Source organism: Hibiscus syriacus, unplaced genomic scaffold (genome assembly GCF_006381635.1).
Source record: "Hibiscus syriacus cultivar Baekdansim isolate YM2019G1 unplaced genomic scaffold, ASM638163v2 tig00111128_pilon, whole genome shotgun sequence".
Taxonomy (NCBI): Eukaryota; Viridiplantae; Streptophyta; class Magnoliopsida; order Malvales; family Malvaceae; genus Hibiscus; species Hibiscus syriacus.
In genome coordinates, this window is record NW_024062989.1 from 304,869 (window position 1) to 331,495 (window position 26,627).

General features: G+C 33.6%; 1 protein-coding gene and 1 pseudogene across 1 annotated transcript; both read right to left on the reverse strand.

The window, feature by feature from the left end:
• Nucleotides 1-818: 818 nt before the first annotated feature.
• On the reverse strand, nt 819-5,954 carry LOC120154376 (nitrate regulatory gene2 protein-like). The gene is made up of 5 exons (XM_039166154.1): nt 5,700-5,954; nt 3,928-5,533; nt 3,384-3,592; nt 2,598-2,821; nt 819-2,019 (listed from the first exon to the last, which is right to left on the reverse strand). Exons 2-5 carry the CDS (start codon nt 5,522-5,524, stop codon nt 1,233-1,235), a joined length of 2,817 nt encoding a protein of 938 aa, XP_039022085.1. The 5' UTR covers nt 5,525-5,533; nt 5,700-5,954; the 3' UTR covers nt 819-1,232.
• An 8,649-nt stretch (nt 5,955-14,603) lies between these two features.
• On the reverse strand, nt 14,604-23,137 carry LOC120154330 (annotated as a pseudogene).
• Between the last annotated feature and the right edge of the window lie 3,490 nt (nt 23,138-26,627).

Consider the following 26,627-nt stretch of genomic DNA (forward strand, 5'->3'; position numbering starts at 1 on the left):
ATCAATAAATTACCTCAAAAAGTCTATAAATATAATGGACGTGCTTTTATTTTATATATAATAATTTAATCATGAGAAAAGGTTCTTTCTTTAACACTAGTTTAATTTCACAATCCCATTTGGAGAATTAGGATCAGTTTGGTAGGATTTTTGAAAAGTGACTTTTAAAATTGTTATTTAGAAGTGTAGTTTAAAATAACTGTTTGGAATTATTGTTAAAATTTGAGTTTGAACAGATAAAATATCTATTATAGATATTATGTAAATTAAAAATATAGAATTTAAATTATATTTACACTTATTGATATTATAACATATAAAATATATCACTTAAATTATAATAAAAATATATAAATATATATTTAAGATAATTTATTAATAACTATAATATTTTTTTAATATGTTAATATTAAATTATTAAAATAAGAATGTAAATACATAATTAAGTGAAATTAATACATTCATAAGGGTAAAATTATAATTCATCCCTAAACGTAAAGTTGAAAATAAAAAAAAAATCTACAAATCTTGACTTTAACTGTTGGTTTGAAATCACTGTTTTCACTATATTTTTTTTCATTTTTTAAAATCATTTGGTATTGTTTTTACGTTCAAAACGTTTTTTTTTTACTAAAAGTGCATTTGAAAAACAAGCCAAACGTTACCTTAATATTTTACATGTAAATCTTCCTAAAAATAAAAACAAAAACGTTACCTCCTGGAGGGATATTGAAAACCAACGTAAACGCCAAGAGCCTTTCCATATATCTAACCAGTAAAAAAAATTCTCTTTTAAAGTTAACTGATCTACAAGTTCTAGCAACAATCCTCCTCAACTTACCCAATCAATAAATGAACATTTCTGTACAAAATTACTACCTAACTATATAATTCAAGGGGTTAATTCTAGTTAACTAGTGAGGAATTAAGGATTCAGGAGAAGATCTTCTGGGATTAACTCCTTCCTCGCAACTTCCAGTTTGTATCAATGATCCTACAACCCAACCTCAAACTTCTTCTTCGCTTTCGGTCTGCTTTGTTCCATCCCTTCATTTCTCTTGAAGTAAGCTAATCCGATATCCATGATCAGTGCATCCTGCCATGGGCATTAACAAAGGCAAGCTGTCTTCAGACACATCCAAGGCCGACATTCTTTGTTGGCAGATGTAATCTCACATGACAAGTAATGTGCATAAACAAAGGCAAGTTGTCTTCCATGCCAGACACCAAAGCTAAGAGACTCCAGCATTTTCAAGTCTGACCTGCTCATGTGCTTTCAAAACCTCTGAGGTGAAGTTGCCCAAGGCTTCAAAGATTGGGACCAAACCTGCTTGTAAACTACTTGAAGCAGCATCATTAACTAATTTGATGGCATCCTTATGCCTCATTCTCTCTTCCTCTATTTTTTTCCTCAGGGAATCCAGATCCACCTTTAGGTCATCCAGCGGTGAAACTCCACTTTCGGAAGGAACCTTGGATACAGCATTTTTATCCGATACTGCTTCTTGCTCCTGCTCCATCCTCTGCCTCTGTAACCGTAACTCCCTAAGCCGTTTCTCGAAATCCTTTGAGAGATATTGTGCTTTGGTCCTCATATGAAGCTCCTCGTCTTGCCTTTCCCATAACTGGTGTAGGCTGGTAGCAAAACTCTGCATGGCATTTGCTACACCTTTTTCCGAAACTCGATCCATTGCTTGGTACCAATCATTGCAAATTACGAAAATCGGCGGTGCCCCAACTCGGCCTGGGGAGAAAGGAGCGACCCCATCAGCAGTTATTTCCTGTTTCCGTTCAATGCATCTCATGAGCCACCCATACAAGGACCCAACATATGCCTTTTGGGTATTGATCCAATTATTAAAGCGAGTGCACCAGTCCAAAAGCTCCATCTCAAGCTCAATAGTAGCTTTCAAACCCGAATCTCTTTTATTTGCCCTTAAGGATCGAACTTTGGTCTCCATTATGGCTTGGAACTGCTTCTGATGGCAGCTAAGCATGGACCTCCACATTCTTATCAACCTGCAAAAAAAAAAAAAAAATAGGGCGGCATATCATTGCATAAGAACCTAAGAAAAACGAAGAAATAAGTGTTGCAATCATTTCAAATGAAAGAAAACCCTAAACACACCGACTACCTCCGATCAGATAAAGGGATATCAAGTACCAATCATATAAAAGTGAACGCCTCCAGTAGTTTTTGACAATATGAAAAATAAAACATTCCACAAATCTTTTTTCAAAGTTGCAAATTAAATTTGACAAGAAGAAGAGACAAAACTCCATCATTTACCCCCACAAGTTGCAAGAAAATATAATGAAAGATCCGTGTAGCTCCACTTACAAACCACAGATATACCAGCAATACATGCAAGTATCATCATGCAGATGCATGATTCACCATTGCAACAACATATTATTGAATTCATCTAAAACTAGAAGCTAAAAATGTTTTTGCATGCACTATGATAGAATCCATTAATTGTGCGTGGATTCAACGAAACCACTAACAACAAAATAAAATACTGATTCTGCTAGAATCACATGAAGCCATGTAACAAATGATCAAATCTAATTAGGAAAATACAAAAATTCAATACCCATAAACCAAGTTGGTGAGCTGGGGCTGCAGTTCTTCATCCCTCAGCTTATGTATCCTAGTTGATATAGCCTCGACAGCCTTTATACAAACATCAATCTTTGTCAACAACTTTCTTACTGAAGCCCGTGTTGCATCAATCTTGCTGGACTCTGCTCCCTGGTTATCTAACATTCTCAATTTTTTACACTTCTTCTCATAAGTAACCCGTAGCCTTTCTTCATCCTAAAATCATGGTTAAAACAAGCACATATAATAAGCATTCAAAAATATTTTCAAAACATTTGTGAATGGCAATCAAGTAACTTGGGATTTTAATTTTGAATCGAAGTGCAAGAAATAGTGCAGAGCTAGAGTCATGCAAAGGACAGCAAATTATATAGAATCACTTAAATGCTACTAACGCACATTAAGTTCTAAACTCCGCCAATTATTGATAGTTTTTTGTTCACTTGAGCAGTAAGAGTTGAAATGACAGAAACTGGGGAAAAAGCCTACTATTCAACATGAAAATAATAATAACAAAAACAGGGGAAATCCAGCTTAGCTAAAAAACCAAGGAAAATATTAGATACTCGGATAATAACAACCTTGAAAATCAATCAAATAAGCATGACATTTTGACTATACAAGAAAACGAACGACTAAAAGAACTATAGTTTAAGGAATAATAACTATTATGCTATACAATTACAACCTTTTCAATCCTCTAATATAAACTGATTCGGCAATAGATATCAGGCAAGTAAAGAAGCAAAGTTTATCCTTAGTCATATAACTTGCATACCTTGACTTCCTTATATAATTTCTTTTCCCATGCATAAAGCTCCTCCAAAGTTGATGAAAGATTTTGATGCTTTTCATCCTGCTCTGGAATCTGACAGTATTCTTTTGCCATTTTCATTGTCCTAGAAGTTAACGATATTGATGGTTTAGGTGGAGGAGGAGATGATATAATGTTAGGCGCCACCAGATACAGCATCCTAGAAAATATCACTGCACCAAAGAGATATATGCTTCACTAAAGCAGAGCATAGTAAATGACTGAAAACCAATGGTACTTCAAATCTATTTAGACAAATGATTCAGTCATCTTCGTACACAAGGATAGAAAATGGGTTAACTTTACAGAAGACCTGTCGCATTGTTTGAACTAATGTTCAGTGTTTTCAAATTTCACACATGCCAATACAATAAAATCTTTGAACATCTCTCTCCCAAAGTCTACCTACCATATTCAAGAGGCTAACTTCACAAGCATCCATCAAGAAGCAAAAATGAAGAGCCAAAGTCGAATTTGTCAGAAAGAAAGAAAAAAAACGAAAACCCACCTCTAAATCCTGTTCCTTTACGTTGCTGGTAAGGCAACTTGCCAACCTCAAGCAAAACCGCAACCTCTTTCCCATAACTAGAGGCAGTTTCAAACTCATCCTTTATCTCCTTCACAACCTCCCGGAGATCTCTTGTGCCATGGACGGACAATGTGGTTAAACTACTCAGCTTAGAAGAGTCAATATCCATATTAGATACCTCTTCTACCTCAAAACTGACCCTTTTGTTCTTTTGAAAGTCTTCCTCAGGACTCTTTGTAACAATATTATCAGGACTTCCACTACTTGAACTAATATTAATATGATCCCCAAGCTCCAAGCTCTCGCTTTTACTTGATGGCACTGCCTTTGAAGTTGAGGCTTCGGTAATACCATTAACCATTTGAACCGGAATTGACTTTGAAGTCCCTTCACCAAAGTTCCTAATTTTATTATTACCGCCACTATTATAATTATGATTCATTTCCTCATTCACCATTTTCCTCTTTTTTTTGTGAACAGCTCTTAACATCTCAGGCTCTGTTTCATCTTCCAAATCAGGGATTCCTTCTCTCTCCCTCACTTCCTTTGAGTCCGGACTACTGGTGGTTGACCCGTAACCGTATCTAGACGCAGGATAGTAACCCGGATAACCACTGTTATCAAAAGTATCAAACACGTTAAGAAAATCCCATGTCGAATTTCTTGGTGGTGATGGCGGAGCAGGTGGTGGTTGAGGTGGCCCGGGAGGAGAATTTCTCTGCACATACCCATATTCTCCTCTCGGAGACCCCGAAGGGTACCCAAAAAAGCCTCCATTCGTATAACTTGAGTAGCCATAATGTCCTCTAGGCTCCTGATAAACAAATGATTGAGAAGGTGTTGCAGATTTCTTCATGTAATACATATAAGAAGAAGAATTAGCATTAGTCCCCCTGTTCACTTGAGGGGGAGGGTAAGGGTATCCATAGCCATAACCCCCATAGCCATCATAGCCACCATAGCCATAGTTGTAGCCATAAGGCGCTGCTGGTCCTTCTTGGTCTGGGCTGTGGTTGTGGCTGTGGCTATGACTATGGTCCATATCACCGTGATCCAAAGGTGAACCGGAACCTGAACCGGAAATAGAAGGTGACCCAGATGACAAATCCATATGAGACCCCTCACCATCACTTTCTTCTTTGCCTTTTCTCATGTTTTTTCCGCGTTCTTCAATGGAATGTGAAATGGAAGTTGAAGAAGAAGAGACAACGTTGTTGTCGTCTTTCCTCTTGTTCTTTTTCGAGGATTTGAATTCGTCGGAGGGCAATGTGAGGACAGGGGAATCAACGGAAGAGGCAGATCCGACGACGAGCTCTTCGTCGACGAACTTACGGATCGCTTCACCAACGTCACGCAGGGAGTGAAAGTAGGTCACATGAGCGGCGGCCAGAGCGGAACGGTGAATCGACGCCGCTTTGATTAGCTCCTTGCGTTCTTTACAAAGGTTTACCAAAGGTAAGTCGTCGACTTTGGAAGGTCCGCAGCCCATAATAATTCTATTAGCGACGAAAACCGAAGAACAACAACAAAAAGAAGAAGAAAACCCCAGATTGAAACTTTGATTCAGTAGTTCCATTCATGATTCCTGCCCACAAAACAAGCCCATAAAAACCACTTTTTATCAACAAAAAGGAAAAACAATAGTGTTTCAATTAAAAGAACAAAACACTAGTAAAATACCTACAACGACAAAGAAATGGATGATAAAGGAGACGGAGAGAAGGGGGCCTTAGGGGAAATAGAAATCTGACCGTTGAAAGTTGAGAGGGCAAGAAATGACCGTCCATGCAGAGAAAAGACAAAACAGTTTGAGATTGATGAAACTGAGATATGGGTTTTTGTTATAGTTTTGGATTGTAGTAATTGAATTGGGACTCTGTACAGAAAGAAAATAATAATAAAAACAATGATTTTATGGAGATGCGTGAAGGGCGTGTGTGGGGATGTCAAAAATTTTGAATGAATGGTTTATAGTATTGGTTTTAGAGAGAAGGGGGCATCAAAGAGAAAAGACGAAGAAGAAGGCCCGTGGAACGCGACATTAGTCATTATTCCCCCCCCCCGGCCCCCGCCCCATTTTTCAGACTGTTTTACGATTCTTCTAATACCGGGAAATTCTACCACCACTCTTACTTTACAAAAAGAAAACTCCCAGCACTCTTGAAAAAAATATTCGAATAATTGAAAACTGATTTTCACTACGTCCCTCTAATATAAATATCAGTTCAAATTAATCTCTTTACTATTCAATAAATCTAGTTAGTATATATCCTGTACTTATGGTACGTTTCAATTTTATAAACTTTTGATACTTATTCTTTTATAGGCTCATTAAAGATGATATCTTTTATCTAAGATATATTTTATATTAAATATTTTTCTTTTAATATTATTTAAATTGATGAATTCTTTAAGTGGTCTCAATATTAAAAAGAAAAAGATGAATTATACGTTTATTTACTGAACTTTATTATCTTTCTTATTTATTATCGTACTTTTGATTTTTTTTTCAATTTGTTCATTGAACTTTAGACATTGATTTTTTTTGTTCACTCAACCGTTAATTCTATAAAGAAACTGTGAACTGGACTACTCAAATATTTTTTAATCATTAAAAAAAAATAAAAAAAATAATTAAAAAAAATCATTTTCATTCATTCATCTTTTCTCCCTCCTCCCATTGTCTCTCTAATTTTCTCTTCAACTTGTACAAACTTAGATTTCGATCATCATGCCAACTTTCATTCTGACTACACCATCCACCTTCGTCGGAGGTCAATTACTCTCAAAATTTCAATCTAAAAAACACCTCAAATAACTCAAACCCTATATCCCAAATTATAACCCCCACCCCTCCCTCACCATGGCAACACCTTCATGGAAACATCTTCATTTTTTTCTTGATTCACGCCATGGGAGTTCACGAAGGCAACCAAAGCATGGTACCCACCATTCTTGGTTCACTGAGATTGATACCCCAAGCCGACCACTGTGACGAGGTGTTTTTGGTGTATCGGTAAGCAATATAATAGAAGGATTTATCCTTTGTTTATGATGCTTAATCTTTCAAATAATGTAAATAATGAAATGGATTTTTGTCTATTTGTGTAATGTAATTTGTCAGGATTAACCCACCATTTGATTGACCCACTATTTACAGATTGATTAATGGAGGTTTTGAATGCTCATGACTTTTTTCATCCTTTGTTAAGTGCCAAATGATGATGGATTTTACCCTATTTCATCCTCAATGTTTGTTGATTCATGTCATGGGAGTTCACGAAGGCAACCAAAGCATGATACCCACCATTCTTGGTTCACTAAGATTGATACCCCAAGCCGACCACTGTGACGAGGTGCTTTTGGTGCATCGGTAAGCTATATAATAGAAGGATTTATCTTTTGTTTATGATGCTTAATCTTTCAAATAATGTAACTAATGAAATGGATTTTTGTCTATTTGTGTAATGTAATTATTCAGGATTAACCCACAATTTGATTGACCCACAATTTATGGATTAATTAATAGAGGCTTTGAATGCTCATGACTTTTTTCATCCTTTGTTAAGTGCCAAAGGATGATGGATTTTACCTGATTTCATCCTCAATGTTTCTTGATTCACTCTATAGGAGTTCACGAAGGCAACCAAAGCATGATACCCACCATTCTTGGTTCACTGAGATTGATACCCCAAGCCAACCATTGTTACGAGGTTTTTTTGGGTGCGTTGGTAAGCTATATAATGGAGGGATTTATCTTTTTTGTTTATGATGCTTAATCTTTCAAATAATTTAAATAATGAAATGGATTTTTGTCTATTTTTGTAATGTAACTCCAATGTTTGTTGATTCATGCCCTGGGAGTTCACGAAGGCAACCAAAGCATGGTACCCCCTTGGTTTACTGTGTCTATTTGTGTAATGTAATTTGTCAGGATTAACCCACTATTTATGGATTGATTAATGGAGGTTTTGAATGCTCATGACTTTTTTCATCCTTTGTTAAGTGTCAAAGGATGATGGATTTTACCCTATTTCATCCTTAATGTTTTTTGATTCACGCCATGGGAGTTCACGAAGGCAACCAAAGCATGGTACCCACCATTCTTGGTTCACTGAGATTGATACCCCAAGCCGACCACTGTGACGAGGTGCTTTTGGTGCATCGATAAGCTATATAATGGAAGGATTTATCTTTTGTTTATGATGCTTAATCTTTCAAATAATGTAAATAATGAAATGGATTTTTGTCTATTTGTGTAATGTAATTTGTCAGGATTAACCCACCATTTGATTGACCCACTATTTATGGATTGATTAATGGAGGTTTTGAATGTTCGTGACTTTTTTCATCCTTTGTTAAGAGCCAAAGAATGGTGGATTTTACCCTATTTCATCCTCAATGTTTGTTGATTCACGCCATGGGAGTTCACAAAGGCAACCAAAGCATGGTACCCACCGTTCTTGGTTCACTGAGATTGATACCCCAAGCCGACCACTGTGACGAGGTGCTTTTGGTGCATCTGTAAGCTATATAATGGAAGGATTTATCTTTTGTTTATGATGCTTAATCTTTCAAATAATGTAAATAATGAAATGGATTTTTGTCTATTTGTGTAATGTAATTATTCAGGATTAACCCACCATTTGATTCAGGATTAACCCACCATTTGATTGACCCACTATTTATGGATTGATTAATGGAGGTTTTGAATGCTCATGACTTTTTTCATCCTTTGTTAAGTGTCAAAGGATGATGGATTTTACCCTATTTCATCCTTAATGTTTGTTGTGGAAGCTACACTAGTGTTTTTGAGGATATAGTTTACCCTATTTAGAATTTGAGTTTCTGAAATAGGGGAGAAAGATGTCATTGATGAATTGAGATTTGATGTTTGGATTTGGATGTTTTTTCATCCTTTGTTAAGTGTCATAGATGATGGGTTTTCTTATTTGCATTTTCTATTTGAAGGGATTACCTATGATCTATGTTTGGTTACTGGGAAAATGGAGAAGAGAAGATGGTGAAAAAAAAATAGAAGGTAGAAGAGAAGACAATGGAGAAGAGAAGATGGTGAAAAGAATAGAAGGTAGAAGAGAAGACGGTGGAGAGAAGACTGGGTTGGGATAATAAAAAATATACAAATAATATTAATTGATTAAGAAATTAATAAAATTTTCAGGTCATGATGGTGTTAAGACATAAACAGTCGAGTGACAAAAAAAAGTTTAATGTCTAAAGTTCAGTGAGTAAATTAAAAAATAATTGAAAGTACAATGAGTGAAATATGAAAGAGAATAAAGTTTAGTGAGTAAGCGTGTAATTTACTCAAAAGAAAAATTATTCTCTTTAAAGGTTTTGGGTTTAAGCAATTACGTATGCAAGAGTTAGGATGTGATAACCCGTGAATCAAAAAGTTTAACATTTATTTTTAATTTAATAATTTAATTAAAATTTAAAATTAAAATTTATTTAAGTTATAAATAATACTTATTTTGCTCTATTAAATTTTTTGTCTATGATTGATTTTTTTGTCAATTCTTTTAACTTTAACTCATTATTATTTAAAATTTATTATTGATAAAAATATAAAAAAATATCTTAAAAACTTTAAATCAAATAATTTTTAAATACATATTTTATAAATTGTAATTGTTTAAAATATTTAAAATAATCTTGATGAAGTTTAAAAATTTTAACTTTTTAAAATATATATAATTAGCGATATGGAAGGACTTCAATCTTAAATGATGATAATATTATATTTAATTTTTAAAATTTTAAAATTTAATTCTAACCCCTACGTATGTATTTATAACTTTATCCTTAAAGTTAATTATATATACATTTTATTAACCGTGTATGATACAATTTCTTTTATACAATTAAATATTATAAACATAAACAAATATTATAGATGAAATGCCACCAACAATTTGCATCTTAACCAATGATATAAGATTTAGGTAGGTCTAGGACCTAAACGTTTTAACACTGAAAATGTTGAAATCAGATGCCCTAACGAAAAAAATCTCATAATACTATGTAAAATTATATATATGGAGAGGATCCTAGCATACATATATATGGGTTTGAATTATGATCCACTTGTATGGTGTATTTTTTTTTTGATTTTACGTGATATATTTGGATATATGTTTTATTCATGTAAAGTTTAAGTAATGTCGACTATTTTTATTAAGCTATGCGATTATAAAGTAATATTGTTTTCTAAATATTCTCAATCATTTGACAATGAATGTTTAATCACCTTGATGAAGTCGCTAGTGTTCGAATCGATGACCTCTAATAATAGTGATTCCATCTTAGATGTCGTGGTTTATTCAAGGGATTTTAGTGAGGATCCCATCTTAGATGGCATTGGCGGTAGTCATGAAAATATTGCAATGTGCATCTCTTTTGTTTAAAAAAATAGAGTATTTAGAAAATTTTCAAGAAAAAATTATTGAATAATAAAAAAATATATTTTTTATATCATTCAAACATTCTGAAAATTATTTTCTAGATAATATAATTAACTTTCTAGGGTCATTTTTTCTAAATATACTTTTAATTAAACAAGTTGTCCCTTGGATTTATTAAAGGATAAAGTTATTTATCTTGTATAAGACAAATCTTAATAGAGATCATTTGTTATATGTTTAAATGTACATTCAGTTGAGGTGATTAAAAATCAATTTGATTCAGAAATAATTATTTTTTTGACTCGATTTGATATTAAAAAATTGATTTGAATTAAATAAAAAATTAAATAAAAGTTGACTTATAAAATAAAACTTGAATAATTCAAAACATTTAACAATTGTTGAGTTAATTTTTAAGTTCAAAATATTTAACAATTGTTGAGTTAATTTTTTGACTCATTTTAGGGGGATTTTAATGAAAATTGTAGACTTTTCTTTTAGTACACACAAGGTTGCAATTTAATATAAACGGAGATATTTCTAATATTAGATTCCGACTCACTTTATTTTTTTAAAAATTGTTGAAAGTGATTGTATGAAGCACTTAGACCCGTTTGATTCAAAAATGTTGTATTATCAGGGGAATGTAATTCTCATTTTTCGTTTGGTTGGTCGGTAATCATATTTCGTAATATTTTATTATCAACAGTGATTTTTTTGGGTATATTATCGGGAACGTGATTACCCCTCTTACAGTGGCGGATGCATGAAGCCTTGGAGGGGTTCAATTGCATACCCATTATTTTAAAAAAGTTAATAAATTTAGTTTAATATGTTAAAGGGAAAAGAAAAAAATGAAAATTTCCATACTGATTTTTTGAAAAATAATATTATTAGAATTTTGGACTCCCAATCATAAATTTTTAGATCCGTCACTGCCCTCTTATCTTAGATATTGTTGGATTATCGCGCTTTAGACTAAAATACCCTTAATTTTTTTTAAAAAATATCATTTTTCTGTCGTTAAATAATAAAAATTCTACGAAGGTTAAATTAAAAATTTATCCTGAAACTATTTTAAATTTACATAAAAGTCTATAATTAAAATTTTTGAAGTGCAGGGGTTAAAATAAAATTTACCTTTTCATTAAATCTATTTATTTTTTCGATTTTGTAAAAAAAATTATATAAATTTTATGAATTTATTTTTTTAAAGAAAATATATAAATTAATTATAGTAATATTATCATATAATTCAACTTGTTAAAAAATAAATATATAATAACGACAATTTGGTCAAATATAGATTCTAATAATCTTTTATTCCTTTAACTAAACACGGTAATATTACATTCATGCTAAACCAACCAAACACAAAATATAACATTCTCAGTAATCCTATTATCTGCTAATCTTTTATTCCCACTAATAATCTTACATTTTGTAAACCAAACGCACCTTATATATTCCCGAAAACGAGGCACTGCAAAATAGTTGAACGTTGGGGAAATTTCAAACTTCATGTTGCATGGCAACATAAGTTTATTTATATGAAATATAATTACTGATTAAGATACCATTGAACCAGACATTTATTAATAATGAAGACTTGATTAGTAAAAAAAAATATGGATTACCAAACACATATTTTAACAGTATGAGTCTATGCTTTGATAGTTGGTGATGTTCAATTACGCTGACCTCTAGTTTGTCCACAGATTGATTGTAGACGAGGGTTTGATTTTGATATCCAATGAATATGTAATTTAATTGTAAAAATACTTTTATATAAGATTTAAATTAAAATTATTCTCAACACATTGAAATCTATAATATGTTTAAATAATTAATTATTATATTTTTATGTATTATAAAATAATAATAATAATATCTATCTAATTAAAATTCAATCGATCACATTGTTATTATTAGAGATGGTCACATGACGAGTTCGGTCATATTTTTGGTCTACTTGAATCTAACTTGAAAATTAAACCAATTCTAAATCACCCAATCCGAATCGGATTTAAAATGATCATACCTTAAAGTGTGTATATATATATATATATATCTCTTCTTATCTCTTACTATTAATATCAGTAGTATATTTTAGCTCATCAAACAATCCTAAATTAATATAATTTTTTTTAGTTTTACAGAACATAATTGAATGTTATCCCTCTTTATATGTATCACTTTGATGAGGTAAAATAAGAACCTAATTGAAAAAATAAATTAAAAAAATAATATTATTATTATTTTTGAATACATAAAAAAAATTATAATATTATATCGGCTTGAATCAAATTTATATCATAAATTCAAATTCCATCTAACTTCATCCTTAAAAAAATTTCAACTTAATCTAACCATAATTCAAATTTTCAAAATAAAAAATAATTCAATTAAATTACATCATGTCAAAATCAGTAAGATTAAAATAAAAGTACCATCCCTAGTATTTGCTCAGTGATCTTTTTTTCAATAAGTTAAAAAATGGTTATTTTAGTTTAAGTGAAGCTTCTGATAGAAATGGTAATTCTATTTGTGTGTTGCGGTAGTTGTTTACCGCAGGGCAATTTACCTTTGGAAAAAAAAAATTCACTCGTGCGATAGTTTTAATATATAGTTAAAAAAAGTGTTATCAATTTTATTATTATTATTTTAATAAAATTGATAAAAAATTATTTAAAATATTATTATTTCTACTGGTTTTGTTATTATTGGACGCTTTATCAGTTTTGATAAAGTGTTACCTAAAACATTATTTTTTTATCGGTTTTGTTATTATTGAGCATTTTACTGAAAATGTTAAAAATATTAATGTTTTAGGTAATTTTTTATCGGTTTTATTAAAAAAATAATAACAAAATCAATAACATCTTTACTTAGTCATATATTAAGATTATCGCATGATAAAATTTCCCATTTAAAAAAACTTGTAGGGAAAAATTGTCTAGTAAAATATCTTTCATCAATCACTCGTGTCGCTTTAACTATTCTTAACCATTAGTAATGGTCTTATTTTAATATATATATAAATGATCTTAATGATGAACTTATTTTGATGTATATAAATTATTGAAATTATTAATTTTCTCTATTTGAGTACAGTCGAACACAGATTATCAAATTAGAAATTTAAGGAGTTGTAAATAGTTTAAGAATTATTAACCTATATTTTAAATACAATCTTATATATATATTATTTATATCAAGAATGTATAAATTAATGATGATTATTTAGTTTGAATTTAATGGGTTTTAATTTTGATTCGATTCAAATTTATAAGATTGTTTTTTTTTTTTTTGGAAATTTAGATTAAGATCAAATTGAGCTCAGAGTGAGACATTGTTAATTCAAGATAATAATATAAATATTTCTTATGTATTTAAGGATAATTGCAATAACATCTCTTTATATATTTTTATTTTTAATTAGGTCTATATTTTATCAAACAAAAATATTTATATTTATATCTGATCAGATTAAAAATAAGTTTTTATCTAATAAATTTGAGTCAATAAAATTTTATAAAATTTAAATTGAATCAAATGACGAATAAAAAGATATAATGTTAATAACAGGTTTGGATTAACTACTAACCTGACTTGTGATTATTCCTACGTGTACTAGAATTGTTTTTTTATTGAAGGGACGTATACTGGAATTATAACAGTGTTTGTAAAGTTGTTAGTGTATAAGATAATATATATAAACGAGTAAATATATAGAGATAGATAAGGTTTGGGTACAGTGAAGGTGAAAAAGGATAAAGAAGTTTCACCCAACAAATAATGGAAAAGGTGCAGAGGAAAGGTGTGTAGAAATGATGAATTTTCCATGAGAGTGAATTATTAACTCAACACTCCATGTGCTTGCATAAACGGGGGCAGACTGCCTTATATTCAATCATCTCCTTCCTTTCTTTTTTTCTTCTTCTTTTTACAGCGTTCAATCCCCAGGGAGAGATTAAAGAAAAAAGTTTGAATTAGACACTTTTGTCTGGTCAAAGCTTTAAAAAGGAAATAGTTTTCTCCTAAAAGAAACAAAACTTTTTAAGGATTCTAAATCCTGATAGTCCAAAACTTGTCAAACAGGGGTGGGGTTGCTTCTTGTTGGGTTTGGTGGTGCTCTTTAATTTTCCCCTTGTTGCTGCCTTTTTTGTCCTCTGCTATCCTTTTTAGTCCTGCAATAAAATCGTGGAAAAGAGACAAAATGAACAGTTGTCACATGTACAAATCTCCTTCAGAAGATTGCTTCATGCAACATGTAATATGTATTAAAAAAAGAAAAAGCAATCAGTTTTAGAAATCAGTATATATATATATATATATGATGAAGATGAAATAAGTTATTCATGGTTACAACCTTTCATGTCAGAGTACTTGACGACCACAAACTTCTATGGTGCAGCATCTAAAAGCCCTGATCATCAAATGCAATTGATTTTAGGAATCAGTAGTTGTATGTACAATGAAGATGATGGATGAAGTTAATTTTTGACTTTTTTATTTTTAATTTAACTGGTCCAATCTGGTTATTTATCGGTTGAATTAATTATATTTTTTATTTTCAATTTAACTGATTTAATCCGGATAATGTCAAATTGGATCTGTATCAATTCAAGTAGTGATTAATTTTAAAAAGAGGAATAGAAGTCTAGCAAAGTATAAACTTTTACTAATTAAACTGTCTTCTTCAGCAAAGTTAATAAGCATGCAACCATCCTTCTCAAACATACCTCTGGTGGGTCAAATTTGGCCCCAAGGTTGCTAAGTTTGGCGTGGGCTTCTGCAAAATCCTTGAAGAACGTCTCTTGATCTTTGGCATATTTCTCGGCACATACCTGCAAAGAGAGTAATGCCCAGCCAAAACTGTGATTATATATTCTTACTGGCTTAAATTGAACTCCACCTACTTACCTTGAAAGAGGGATCTTCAAAAAGAGCAGCATCAGTTGGCAACACAAGCAGATCTTTATCACTTTTAGCTAGGATCTCCTGTACGAGTGGATAAAAGAGAATCAGAGGCTTTCACATGTCTTCTTGAAAAGCAAAAGTGATTCCATTGCAAACCTTGAAGTATGAATTGTCAAACTTCAACCATTGCACTGTCCAGGATTGTCCTCCTGGTGCTCCCGGCCCCTTTTTCTGCCATTGAAGAAGGAAAATCCAATTTAAACTATTACTAGGGTTACCAAAAACTTACAATTAAATTTTTAGAGCCAGTTTGGCATCCCGATAGGGCAAGCTAGTGACGATTAAGGAAAAAACTGCTCAAAAAGTGGACTGTAGAGTGGCTCAGATGCTGCTCAGGGTCCAAAGTCCATTTGATATTCCAGAACATGTTATTATTAATACGTATGGGAGGAAGTTCTGTACCAAAATAAATGTTGAGTGTTTTGAGGATTTTCCCCCAGAAGTAACAAACTTGGTTGGAGATGATGTTTCTGAAGAAGATCCATGGAAAGAGAATTCTTTGGATTGGAGACAGGAAATTATTCAATCGAGACAGGCATAACAAGTGGGATTTCAAAAATTATCAGATTCCCAATAAATGGTGGAGGCATGGGTACACGATTCCCCACTACGGAAAAGCTCAGATTTTGAGCGTTTGAATTTGAACAAAGATTCAAAAAAATATGTCTTTTATTGACTTATATGAGGGATTTACAGCTGTAGGAGCTGTCCCTACCCAGCAGAATGAGCTAGGAAATTCAAATGAAGGTAGAGGTGATTTAATAGAGCTTAACAAGGTTGACCAGGATAATGGGCTGCAAACAGGTCTGCAAACCATGGGGAAGAATGGGCTGGATAAAGAGGGTATTAGAACAAGTATTGTTTCTCATGTTTCAACTTCAAATAATATAGCAGAGCAGTTTCGGCCTGCTGTTTAGTCAGGGACTGTCCACTCGTCCCAACCCAAAATTTCCAGCAATAATGTTTCCGTCAGTAAATCGGAAAGAGGATTATATAATCGTGTCTATTCGAGATCGAGACGGGGGGGAGTGAAGAGTTGTGTTGGTACAACTTCAGATCATGTATGTCAAGATGAGATTGAGGGAGAGGTAGAGGCATTAGAGTGCTGGAATGTGAGTAAGTTAATGGGAGTTACATTCAGAGGGGCGAAGAAAGCATTAATGAAAAAGGCAGTTCCTCAGTAAAGGGAAGAGAGTTGAATGGGGGAAGTCAAGGGGATAAGCCTAATAAGATTTTTGACTGAGAAAGATGATTAATTGGAAAATAATGTTTTGGAATGTTAGGGGTTTGGGTAGGAGGGTAAAAGCTAGAGCTATTAGGAAGTTTATTGATGAAAAGAAACCTTTAATTTTATTTGTACAAGAGTCGAAATTGAAAGTTGTGAGGAATTCTTTGCTGAGGAAAATGGGAGGAAAATTGTTAACTGGTTCGTTAGTTTCTCCAGCTGAAGGTTCTATTGGAGGAATAATAACATTATGGAATGAGAAAGAGTTTGTAGTGCAGCAAAAATTTACACAGCAGAGATTCACGGAAATTATGGGTTCTTTTGATGGGGATTCAGAGGCTTGTTGTTTTATAAATGTGTATGGTCCAAGCGTGGAGTCAGAAAAGGAGCAGTTTTTAGAGAGCTTTTGGATTTTGTGGAGACTGTGAATGGCCCAGTCTGTTTAGGAGGGAATTTTAATGCAGTGCTGGCACATGAGGAGAAAGTGGGTGATGCTGTAAATTCGGTTTCATTGGGATTATTTAGAGATTTTGTGTCTAAAGCAAATGTGGTTGATTTACCGTTGTCAGGAGGTTGTTATACTTGGCGCAATAACAGAGACGAACCTACATATATCAGATTGGATCATTTTTTGGTTAATCAGAGGTTCCTATCATTGTTTCCCAAGATTATTCAAACCTTGCAGCCGAGGTCTGTTTCGGACCACAATATGATTATGTTGGAAAATTATGAAATTAACTGGGGTCACAAACCATTCATGTTGTTTAATTATGTAATAGAAGAGGCTGGTTTTAGCGAGATGATGGAGGATGAATTGTAGAATTTTCGAAAACAGGGAGAAAATAATAACATTTCTAATCTGTTGATGGGAGTCAAGGGGGCGGTCAAAAGATGGTCTAATAAAAGATATCTTTAGATTCTTGCAAAGATTAACAGCCTTAAGAATGAAATTCAGGCGATGGAATTGGATTTACAACAAGGTAGTTCATTGGTTTTTATGAAGGTTTTAGTGGAAGCGAAGAAAGAATTATGGGATTTGTTCAAGAAAGAAGAATCGATTTGGTTGCAGAAATCAAGAATGAAGTGGGGTTTGGAAGGAGATAAGAACACAAGATTTTTCCACCAAATTGCAAGAGCGAGAGGAAGGATAAATAGGATCAAGTCTCTAAATGTTAACAGTGATGTTATTTCAGATCCTACTTTAATTAAAAAATCAGTGAAGGATTTCTTCCAAGGGGTGTTCAACCAAAACGATACCTTGGTTGTGTAAGAATTGGATATGGAGTTTTTAAAACTTTTATTAGATCAAAACAGGGCTCTTGAAAATATATTTTCTGAAGAAGAAATCTAGGAAGCAATTGCGCATTCGGACAGCAATAAAGCACCAGGCCCAGATGGTTTGAATTTATGGGTTTTCAAGAAATTTTGGGGAAATTTGAAAGAAAACTTGGTGGTGTTTTTTTAGAGAATTTCACCAAGGGAAGGTATGGGACTCGGAGGTGAACCATTCTTTTATCTTTCTCATTCCAAAAAGGGTTAATCCGGAGGAGCTACAAGATTTTAGGCCAATTAGCCTTGTTGGAGGATTATATAAAATTCTATCTAAAGTTCTAGCTAGAAGGTTAAGCCTTTGTATAAATGAAATTATTAGCCCCTCACAATTTGCGTTTATACCGGGAAGACAGATTATGGACTGCTCGTTTATTGAAAATGAGGGTATCGATTATTAGAGGAAAAAGGGGTTTAAGGGGGTCGTATTTAAAGTAGATTTTAAAGAGCTTATGATTATGTGGATTGTGATATATTGACGAAAATAATATGCAAAATGGGGTTTGAGGATAAGTGGTCTTCATGGATTAATCAATGCATTTTAACAACCATAATTTCAGTTCTCATTAATAGAACCCTGACAGAAAAATTTAAAACAGTAAAAGGTCTACGACAAGGCTGTTCATTATCTCCAATGTTGTTTAATTTGGTTGGAGAGTTGCTTCATTTGATGTTGGCTAAAGCAGTGGAGATATGGTTGTTTTCGGGCTTTGAGTTAGAAAATCAAGAGAGGTTGTTTATGCTATCACATTTGCAATTTGCGGATGACCTCATTATCTTTAGCAAGGTCACTGTTCGAGACTTGAAGAATGTCAGAAGGGTGTTGTTAAGTTTTGAATTGATGACAGGTTTGCAATTGAATTTATCTAAGAGCAAAATATTTTGTATTAACGTGGATCCAGATGAGTTAGCAGGTTGGGCAGTGGAAATTGGCTGCACAGTGGGATTGTTTCCAATATAATATTTAGGATTACCATTGGGATCTAAGAGAAATTCTGCAGTATTGTGGGAGCCAATTGTCCAGAGATTTTATTCTAAATTGGCTGGTTGGAAGGCTAATTCCTTATCTCTAGCTGGCAGGGCAGTTTTGGTGAAGTCATTTTTGTGTTCTCTTCCGACTTATTTTCTCTCCCTTTTTAGAATTCCAATTGGTGTGGTTAAGAGATTGAATTCTATAATGGTTGCCTTCCTTTGGGGCGGTTCGGCGGATAAGAGGAACATTCATTGGCTGAATTGGAAGTTAGTATGCAAGTCGAAGAGGTTGGGGGTTTGGGAATTCTGAATTTGACTCTTCTAAATAGAGCTCTTTTGGGTAAATGGGTATGGAAATTTGCAACAGAGAAGAATTCGTGGTGGAAAAAAGTTATGTGTTGCATGTATAATCTAGACTTTAATACATACTTAATTACGAATTCTTTGTCTAATCGGGCATCTTGGATTTGGAAAGGAATAATTAATAATTCCTTTTTTAATGATGATTTTGGGGACTGTGTAAAGAATAATTTGTGTTTGAAGATGGGGAATGGAGAGACAGTGCAATTTTGGCATGATTCTTGGTTGGGTTCTTTTCCTTTAAAAGTTAGGTTCCCAAGGATCTTTGCTCTATCAATGAATAAAGGGGGCAAAGTTGCAGAGTTCATGGAAAATTCTTCATCAGGGTGTTGTTGGGACATTAAATTAAGGAGGAATTTGGTGGACTGGGAGGTGGAACAGTGGATGCAACTTATGTCCTTGTTGAATTCTACCTCTTTATTATCTTTGCAAGAAGACTGCTGGGTCTGGACAGGGAATGGGGAGGGCTGTTTTTTTAGCTAAATCATGTGTAAGGTGCTATTTTGATTGGGCTGGTAATGAGGAAGATGATGGTACTTGGGACAGCATTGTATGGACAGGGGTTGCTCCTCCTCAGGTCAAAACTTTTGTTTGGCAGGCTTCTCATCAGAGAGTGGCAGTTAGAGAGGAATTGATAAAGCGAGGAGTTACAGGGATTAAAGACTCGTTATGTCCTTTGTGTGGAAAGTGTGTGGAGTCAGTTTCTCACGTATTTGTACATTGTGAGGTCATTGGAGGCCTGTGGTATAGATTTTTGTCATCTTGGAATGTATCTTTTGTGCCACCTCAGACTTTGTTGGATTTTATAATTGTTTGGAATGATTTAATCCCGAAATCCACCATTTGGAAGTTCATTCCTAGCGCGATGCTTTGGACAGTTTGGAAGTGTAGAAATGATATTATTTTTGGGAAAGGAATGGTGGATGGCCCGTTATTGTTCTTCCTTGTTCGTTTTAGAATTGCATCATGGTTTGTCGCGAGATTAAATGATGTGCATATTAATTTTGATTCTCTTGTGGGTGATATTAAATTAGCTGATTTGGGGGTAAGAAGGAAGAAGGATTCTATTTCTTCCTCGTGTTGGACTGCTCCTCCCTTAGGTTTCGTTAAATTAAATGTTGATGGTGTGATGTCTAAGGAGTGGGATAAATGAGGCATTGGTGGATTGTTAAGGGATGCTCAAGGGTTGCAGCAAGGTTCATTTTCTGAAAGGATTGGGGGAGGACCTCCTATTCTTGCAGAGCTATTGGCTATAAAAAGAGGGCTGATGTATATTGAGCAGAAAACTTTGGTTTCATTTCCAAGGGTCATCCTGGAATCAGATTCACTTAATGCACTGAAATGGATTAAAAATCTGGGTGTATGTACTCCTATGTTCCAGTCTTTGGTGAAAGACATTGCTGCCTTAGTGGAGAGTAGAGGGTTAATTGTTAGGCATATTTTGAGAGCTGCTAATTGTGAAGCAGATAAACTAGCTAAAGAAGGAATAGGATGATTATTAGAGTATTGAATTGGTTGCACAACTTTTGAGTTGGTTATTTATGTTATGTGTTTGGTTTTTAAGTTTTATGTTGTAACAGAACTTCTTAGGATGGCTATGTATTATTCTGGTATTAATGATTTTTTAGGCACTTTTTTCCTTCTTCCTATGTCTTTCATGTTATTGTTGTAACATGGAGGTTAAGAAGGGGGTTTTTAACGAGGCCTATCCAATTTCTATCAAAAAAAAATATGATCAGCAGATGCTGAAGCTCCAGCAGCTAAATAACAGAGAAAATTCATAACAATTAGAGGTCTCTAAACATAAGTAGAAGATAATGTATCATGCCAATGAGGAAACGGGGTAAAACAGGCCCAAATTAATTGAAGATGCAGTAATAGTAATGTTAAAGAAAACAGGGCCAAAGGTCAAGCATGTCAGACCTCTAGTTCTCAGTACAATCAGTTGGAACAGCCGTTTGATTTTCTTTTACGTTACTAATTTAATGTAAACTAAACAATACCATAGTATTTGATAATTAACAAACAAACGCATTTGACTTAATTTTATGGTCTTTATAAAACTAAAGCTTAAAGGTTCACAGCTTATTAATTACAATCTGGTTCCAGATTTTGACGGGAGGGTTATTAGCTGGTTCTTGTATAGTTGCTGAACCAAACAAGCCACCAGTTTCAAATATAACTGATCCGATCAGTTGGTTTCATCCAGTATTCCAGTTTTAGAACAATGACACCCTAAGTATATGTTCTATGCTGTTGATGATGAACGCCAGGTAGTGCCTATTTGTCAGCAGTTGAAGATGCAGTAGATGCCAACAATGAAAGATTTCACAAGTCACAACAATGTAATGACCCGCCTAGAGATCTAGTTCACGATAACCATTCAAGAAACAGCGGCCCATCTCGGTTTGTCTTTTTTTTTTTGGATAAAAGGTTTCTCACATCTCTATTTATATGTCTTAATTTAGGAAACCAGACACACCATGATCTTCCCGTAATTTACATTGATAATAAGAAAATCATGCACTGATATAAGTTTCATTTACCAGGTAGTCTGCCCTCTTCAGGACAGTAGTTAGGACTAGGGGCATCAGCTCTTCCATATTTCATGGGAATTCTAGGTCCCCCAGCCTCCTGAAATGTCAACTTTATTCTCAGTCTAATAACTACAAATTGGATTGATACAAAAATACAAACTGAAAAATAATAGCAAGGATGACCTCAATAGCAGTAGCACTAGCCAACTGGAACAAATCCGCGTAAGTTACAACAGGATACTTGTCCTTGATAGGCTGAATGAGTTTCAAAGCATTGACAAGACCTGAAACATAAGCTAATGATACTAGAGCGCTAGCAAGTACTAACTAAGCTAATTCTACGTTATAAGAAGGAGCCAACATAATACCCGTATTGGATTTATATTTCAGCTCAGCTTCAAACCTAAGACTTCCATTTGCACCACTTCTTTGAGGCCATTCCTTAACGTTCTTGTTGTAGGTACCAGCATCATGCCATCCTGGACGAACCTATTGAGCATATATCAGTATCATACTACAATAAATGGAATTTTTCTGAATTCCTGAAAAAACTTTTGGGCCATTCCCCCCCTGAAACTCCGATGTTGTAGTAAGAAACTAAAACGAGTCTGAGATAATTCATTTAACAACATTTAAGCATATTGTTTATCATTTGATCCTCAAGTAAAACCGAAGATCGCTATATGTTTTTATGCTGCGTAAGCTTATGGTAGTACGGTACAATACTTCAAGTATGAAATAAAGTTCACTAGAATTAAACATGTCTTCAGAATGAACTACTGTGCTATTATTTTTACGCTAAAAAATTCAAATTCAAAGAAACATAACATGCATTCAACAACGAACAAAGTGAAATGGGATCAATACCAGAATAGGGTGACAGTGTTTGGATTTTAAAAGCTGTCGGATATCTTCTCTAGCACTTTTCAACTGATCAGCATGCGAGGCAGCGCATTTCGGACTTGTCACAGAGCTGAATCGTCCGTTAGTGGACACATCAACAGCTGATCCTCTCTATCAATATCAATAAAGACAAATTGTTTTTAAAAAGAAACGATATATATAAATCCAAAAGAGAAACATAAAGAAGAGGAGGAACCTGGTGGCGATATAAGGGAGAGGAGAGAAGATAGAATGCGAGGGATCTGAGAGAGGAAGAGAAAGACAGGAGAGAGGGAGTAGCGCGGGGAGAACGTCGAGCGGCGGAGGAATAAGAGAAGATACGAAAAGAGGAGGTGGTTCGGAGAGACGAAGACATTGGCTTTTGACTGTTGCGATAGAGACTGTGAAAACGAAGAAAGAGTGGGAGGAGCTTTCAGTATTAAACTCTGTTGTGATGCTACTGTTGCCTCAGCCATGTCTAACGGTCTCCGATTGTTTCAGACGCTTTTTTTTGTTTCTTTCTTTTGGGTTGACACCAAACACACCACTTTTGTTTGGGAGAAGGAGCTGCACTTAAGAATCCAATCACAAAAGTCCAAAATATTTGCTATCTCAAAAGGAGCTACACTTAAGACAGAGGAGATGAATAGAGCTACTCAAGGACTATGATGTAATCATAGATTACCATCTTAGGAAGTCTAATATTGTGGATGATGCACTTAACCGGAAGACTTCTTTAGCTCTTCACGCGCTAGATGCCCAATTGTCTTTAAAAGATGATGGTGCTTTGGTGGATGAATTAAATCTAAAGCTTATTATATTGGTTCGAATAAAAGATCTAAAAAGAAAATATGAAAAGTGCTTATCAAGGATACAAAAATTGAAAAATAATGAAGCCAATTTGAAGTAAAGTCCGATGGATCTTTGTATTACAGAGAAAAAGTTTATGTTCCAAATAATGAAGAGTTGAAGAAAGATATCCTTTTAGAGTCACATTTTAGTTCTTTGACTATGCATCTAGGTGGAAACAAGATGTATCAGGATTTAAAAGGTCAATATTGGTAGCATGGTATGAAGAGAACTATTACTGAGTTTGTTATAAAGTGTCTGACATGTCAACAAGTGAAAGCTGAACATCAGGTGCCTTCAGGACTTTTATAGCAAATCTCCATTACTCAATGGAAATGGGAGAGAGTTACGATAGATTTCATCATAGGGATACCATTGACACTGAACAAAAATGATTCTATTTGGGTAATAGTTGATCAATTGACAAAGACAACACATTTCATCCCTGTTCGAGCTAACTACTCGATGGAAAAGTATGAAGAGATATACATTTAAAAAATAGTTCGACTACATGGAGTGATAGTTTTGATTGTATCTTATAGAGATCCAAAGTTTACTTCGAGATTTTGGAAGCCCTTACATGAAGCCTTAGGTACTTGATTAAATTTCAACACAACCTTTCACCCACAAACAGATGGTCAATCCGAGCAAACTATTCAGGTTCTGGAATATATGCTAAGGGTGTGTATGATTGAGTTTATAGGATCATAGGAGAAATACTTTCCTTTAGTAGAATTTTCCTACAACAATAGCTATCAACCAAGTATCAAGATGGCTCCGTATGAAGCTTTATATGGAAGAAAGTGTAAAACATCATTGAATTGGTTTGAACTGAAAAATAAAGACATAATGAGATAGATCTAATCAGAGAAGTGGAAAAGAAAATGAAGATTATATAAGATAGTCTTAAGATAGCTGTAGATAGACATAACTCTCATTCAGTCTTAAAGAGAAAGGAGATCAAATTTTAAGTGGGCGATAAGGTATTTCTTAAAGTATCACCTTGGAAAAAGGTATTGCACTTTGGACGTAAAGGAAAACTAACTTCGATATTTATTGGAACCTATGAGATCTTAAAGAGAGCTGGTCTGATGGCTTAACAATTAGCATTGCCTCCGGAAATAAACAAGATTCACAATGTTTACCATGTGTCAATACTTCGGAAGTATCGATCTGACCCTTCTCATGTCATCACACCAAGGAAAATCGAGATTCAGCCAGATATGACATATAAGGAAAAACCAATGAAAATTTTGGCACATGGAGTCAAAGAACTATGGAACAAGATGATTCCACTCGTTAAGGTACTTTGGTGTAACCATAAAGTAAAGAAAACTACTTGATAACGAGAAGAAGATACGAAAAAATAGTTTCCTCACTTGTTTGGAACAGTTATCGACTGAAAATTTGAGAAAGAATTTTCTAAAGGGGTAAGTGTTGGGATTTTCGAAAGCTCGAATCGACAACCGAAACGGTTTGTAAAGAGGGGTCGGAAAGGTTTTGTGTTTAGGGAGTAAGGAGATTGAAAGATAGAGAATTGCACAATGATTTATAGTGGTTCGACTTTCTCAACCAAAGTCTACGTCCACTACCTTAGCTCCTCACCAAGGATTTTCCAACAAATTCACTAAGTTGTTCTTTCTTTTGAGGACAAAGAGATAACCTTACAACTCCCTAGTTTTTCCGGGCTAAACTAGAACCTTTCCCTAGCTTTTACACGGGATTAGCTAGAACCTTTCCCCTTTACAAAATGATAAGAAATGTAAACAAAAAAACCTCTCTAAGGTAGGTGTTTACAAAAATTAAGCTCACAAGAACAAAATATTTACAAGAGAAAGATGAAATAAGAATGAAAAACTCTTCTCTTGTGTTTGATTGCTTGGATAATTGTTCTCCCTCTTCTTCAAGTGTCCTTAGCTTGTATTTATAGCTTGGAATGTGTTTGATGTTGTATATAGCCGTTGGGGATGTTTTGGAGCCGTTTGGGGATGATTTTTCTACTCAAAAAGGCTGCTCATAACATGGTGCATCGATGCACTATCATGGTGCATCGATACCCCTTCATTAAATTCAAATAAACTAGCCGTTACAGCCTTGGTGCATGGATGCATAGCAGGGTGCATCGATGCACTAATTGCATTCGAAATGGAGTGTATGGATGCACTACATGGTGCATCGATGCACTAGTGGCAGGTGCATGGATGCACTGCAGGGGTGCATGGATGCACTGCAAGGGTGCATGTATGTTTTTTTGACACCCTTTAGCATTTTTGCTCAAATCCGAATTTAATTGACTTTGAATTATTTTTGAAACCTTTGTAAAACTTTGAATAAATTTAATTCAAGTCCAAAAACATTTTGCCTTAAATTTGTTATATTGAAACATAATTCAACAATCTCCCCCTTTTTGATATAACAAAATATTTGAAAAATTATTTTTGGCAAAACTCCCTCTTAATTTAATGTTTAATGAAAAAGATACTAATTGTTAACAAAATGATATCAATTGTTACCGATTATTTGAAAATATATGAAAATATTAAGCTCCCCTTTTTCATTAAGAAATTGAATTTTTCAAACCAAACTTCTCCCCCTTTTTGTTATATAAAAATAACTCAATCTTTGAAGTTCAAAATAACTTTGGAGAGTAAGTAGTAAATTTGACATTTTAAAACTTATTTGAAAAATCAAAGCTCCCCCTCAATAAATGCATTCCAAATAAAATTATGCTTTTAGGATCTTGACATTTAAACAAAATTGAATTTCAACAAATAATAACAAACATGTTAGTAGCACATGAAATTCAATGTATCTAAGTCTAAAATACTTTATGCAATATCAATTGTTGAATTTAAGATCATATGCATAAAGTTTTCCAAAAAAAATATTATGCATTTGAAAAATTTTGATATCAATTGTTAGAGAAATATCATTTTCATTTAAACCACATGCATAAACATTCAAATTTAGGTCAAAAAATTTAAAATTTGTAAAATCAAAGTATTTGAAAAGTTGATATCAATTGTTAAAGAGATATCATTTGCATTTAAAACCAATTTGACCAAAATTTTATTATGATGAACTAAAAATTCTTAAAAATTAATATATCTTTAAAAT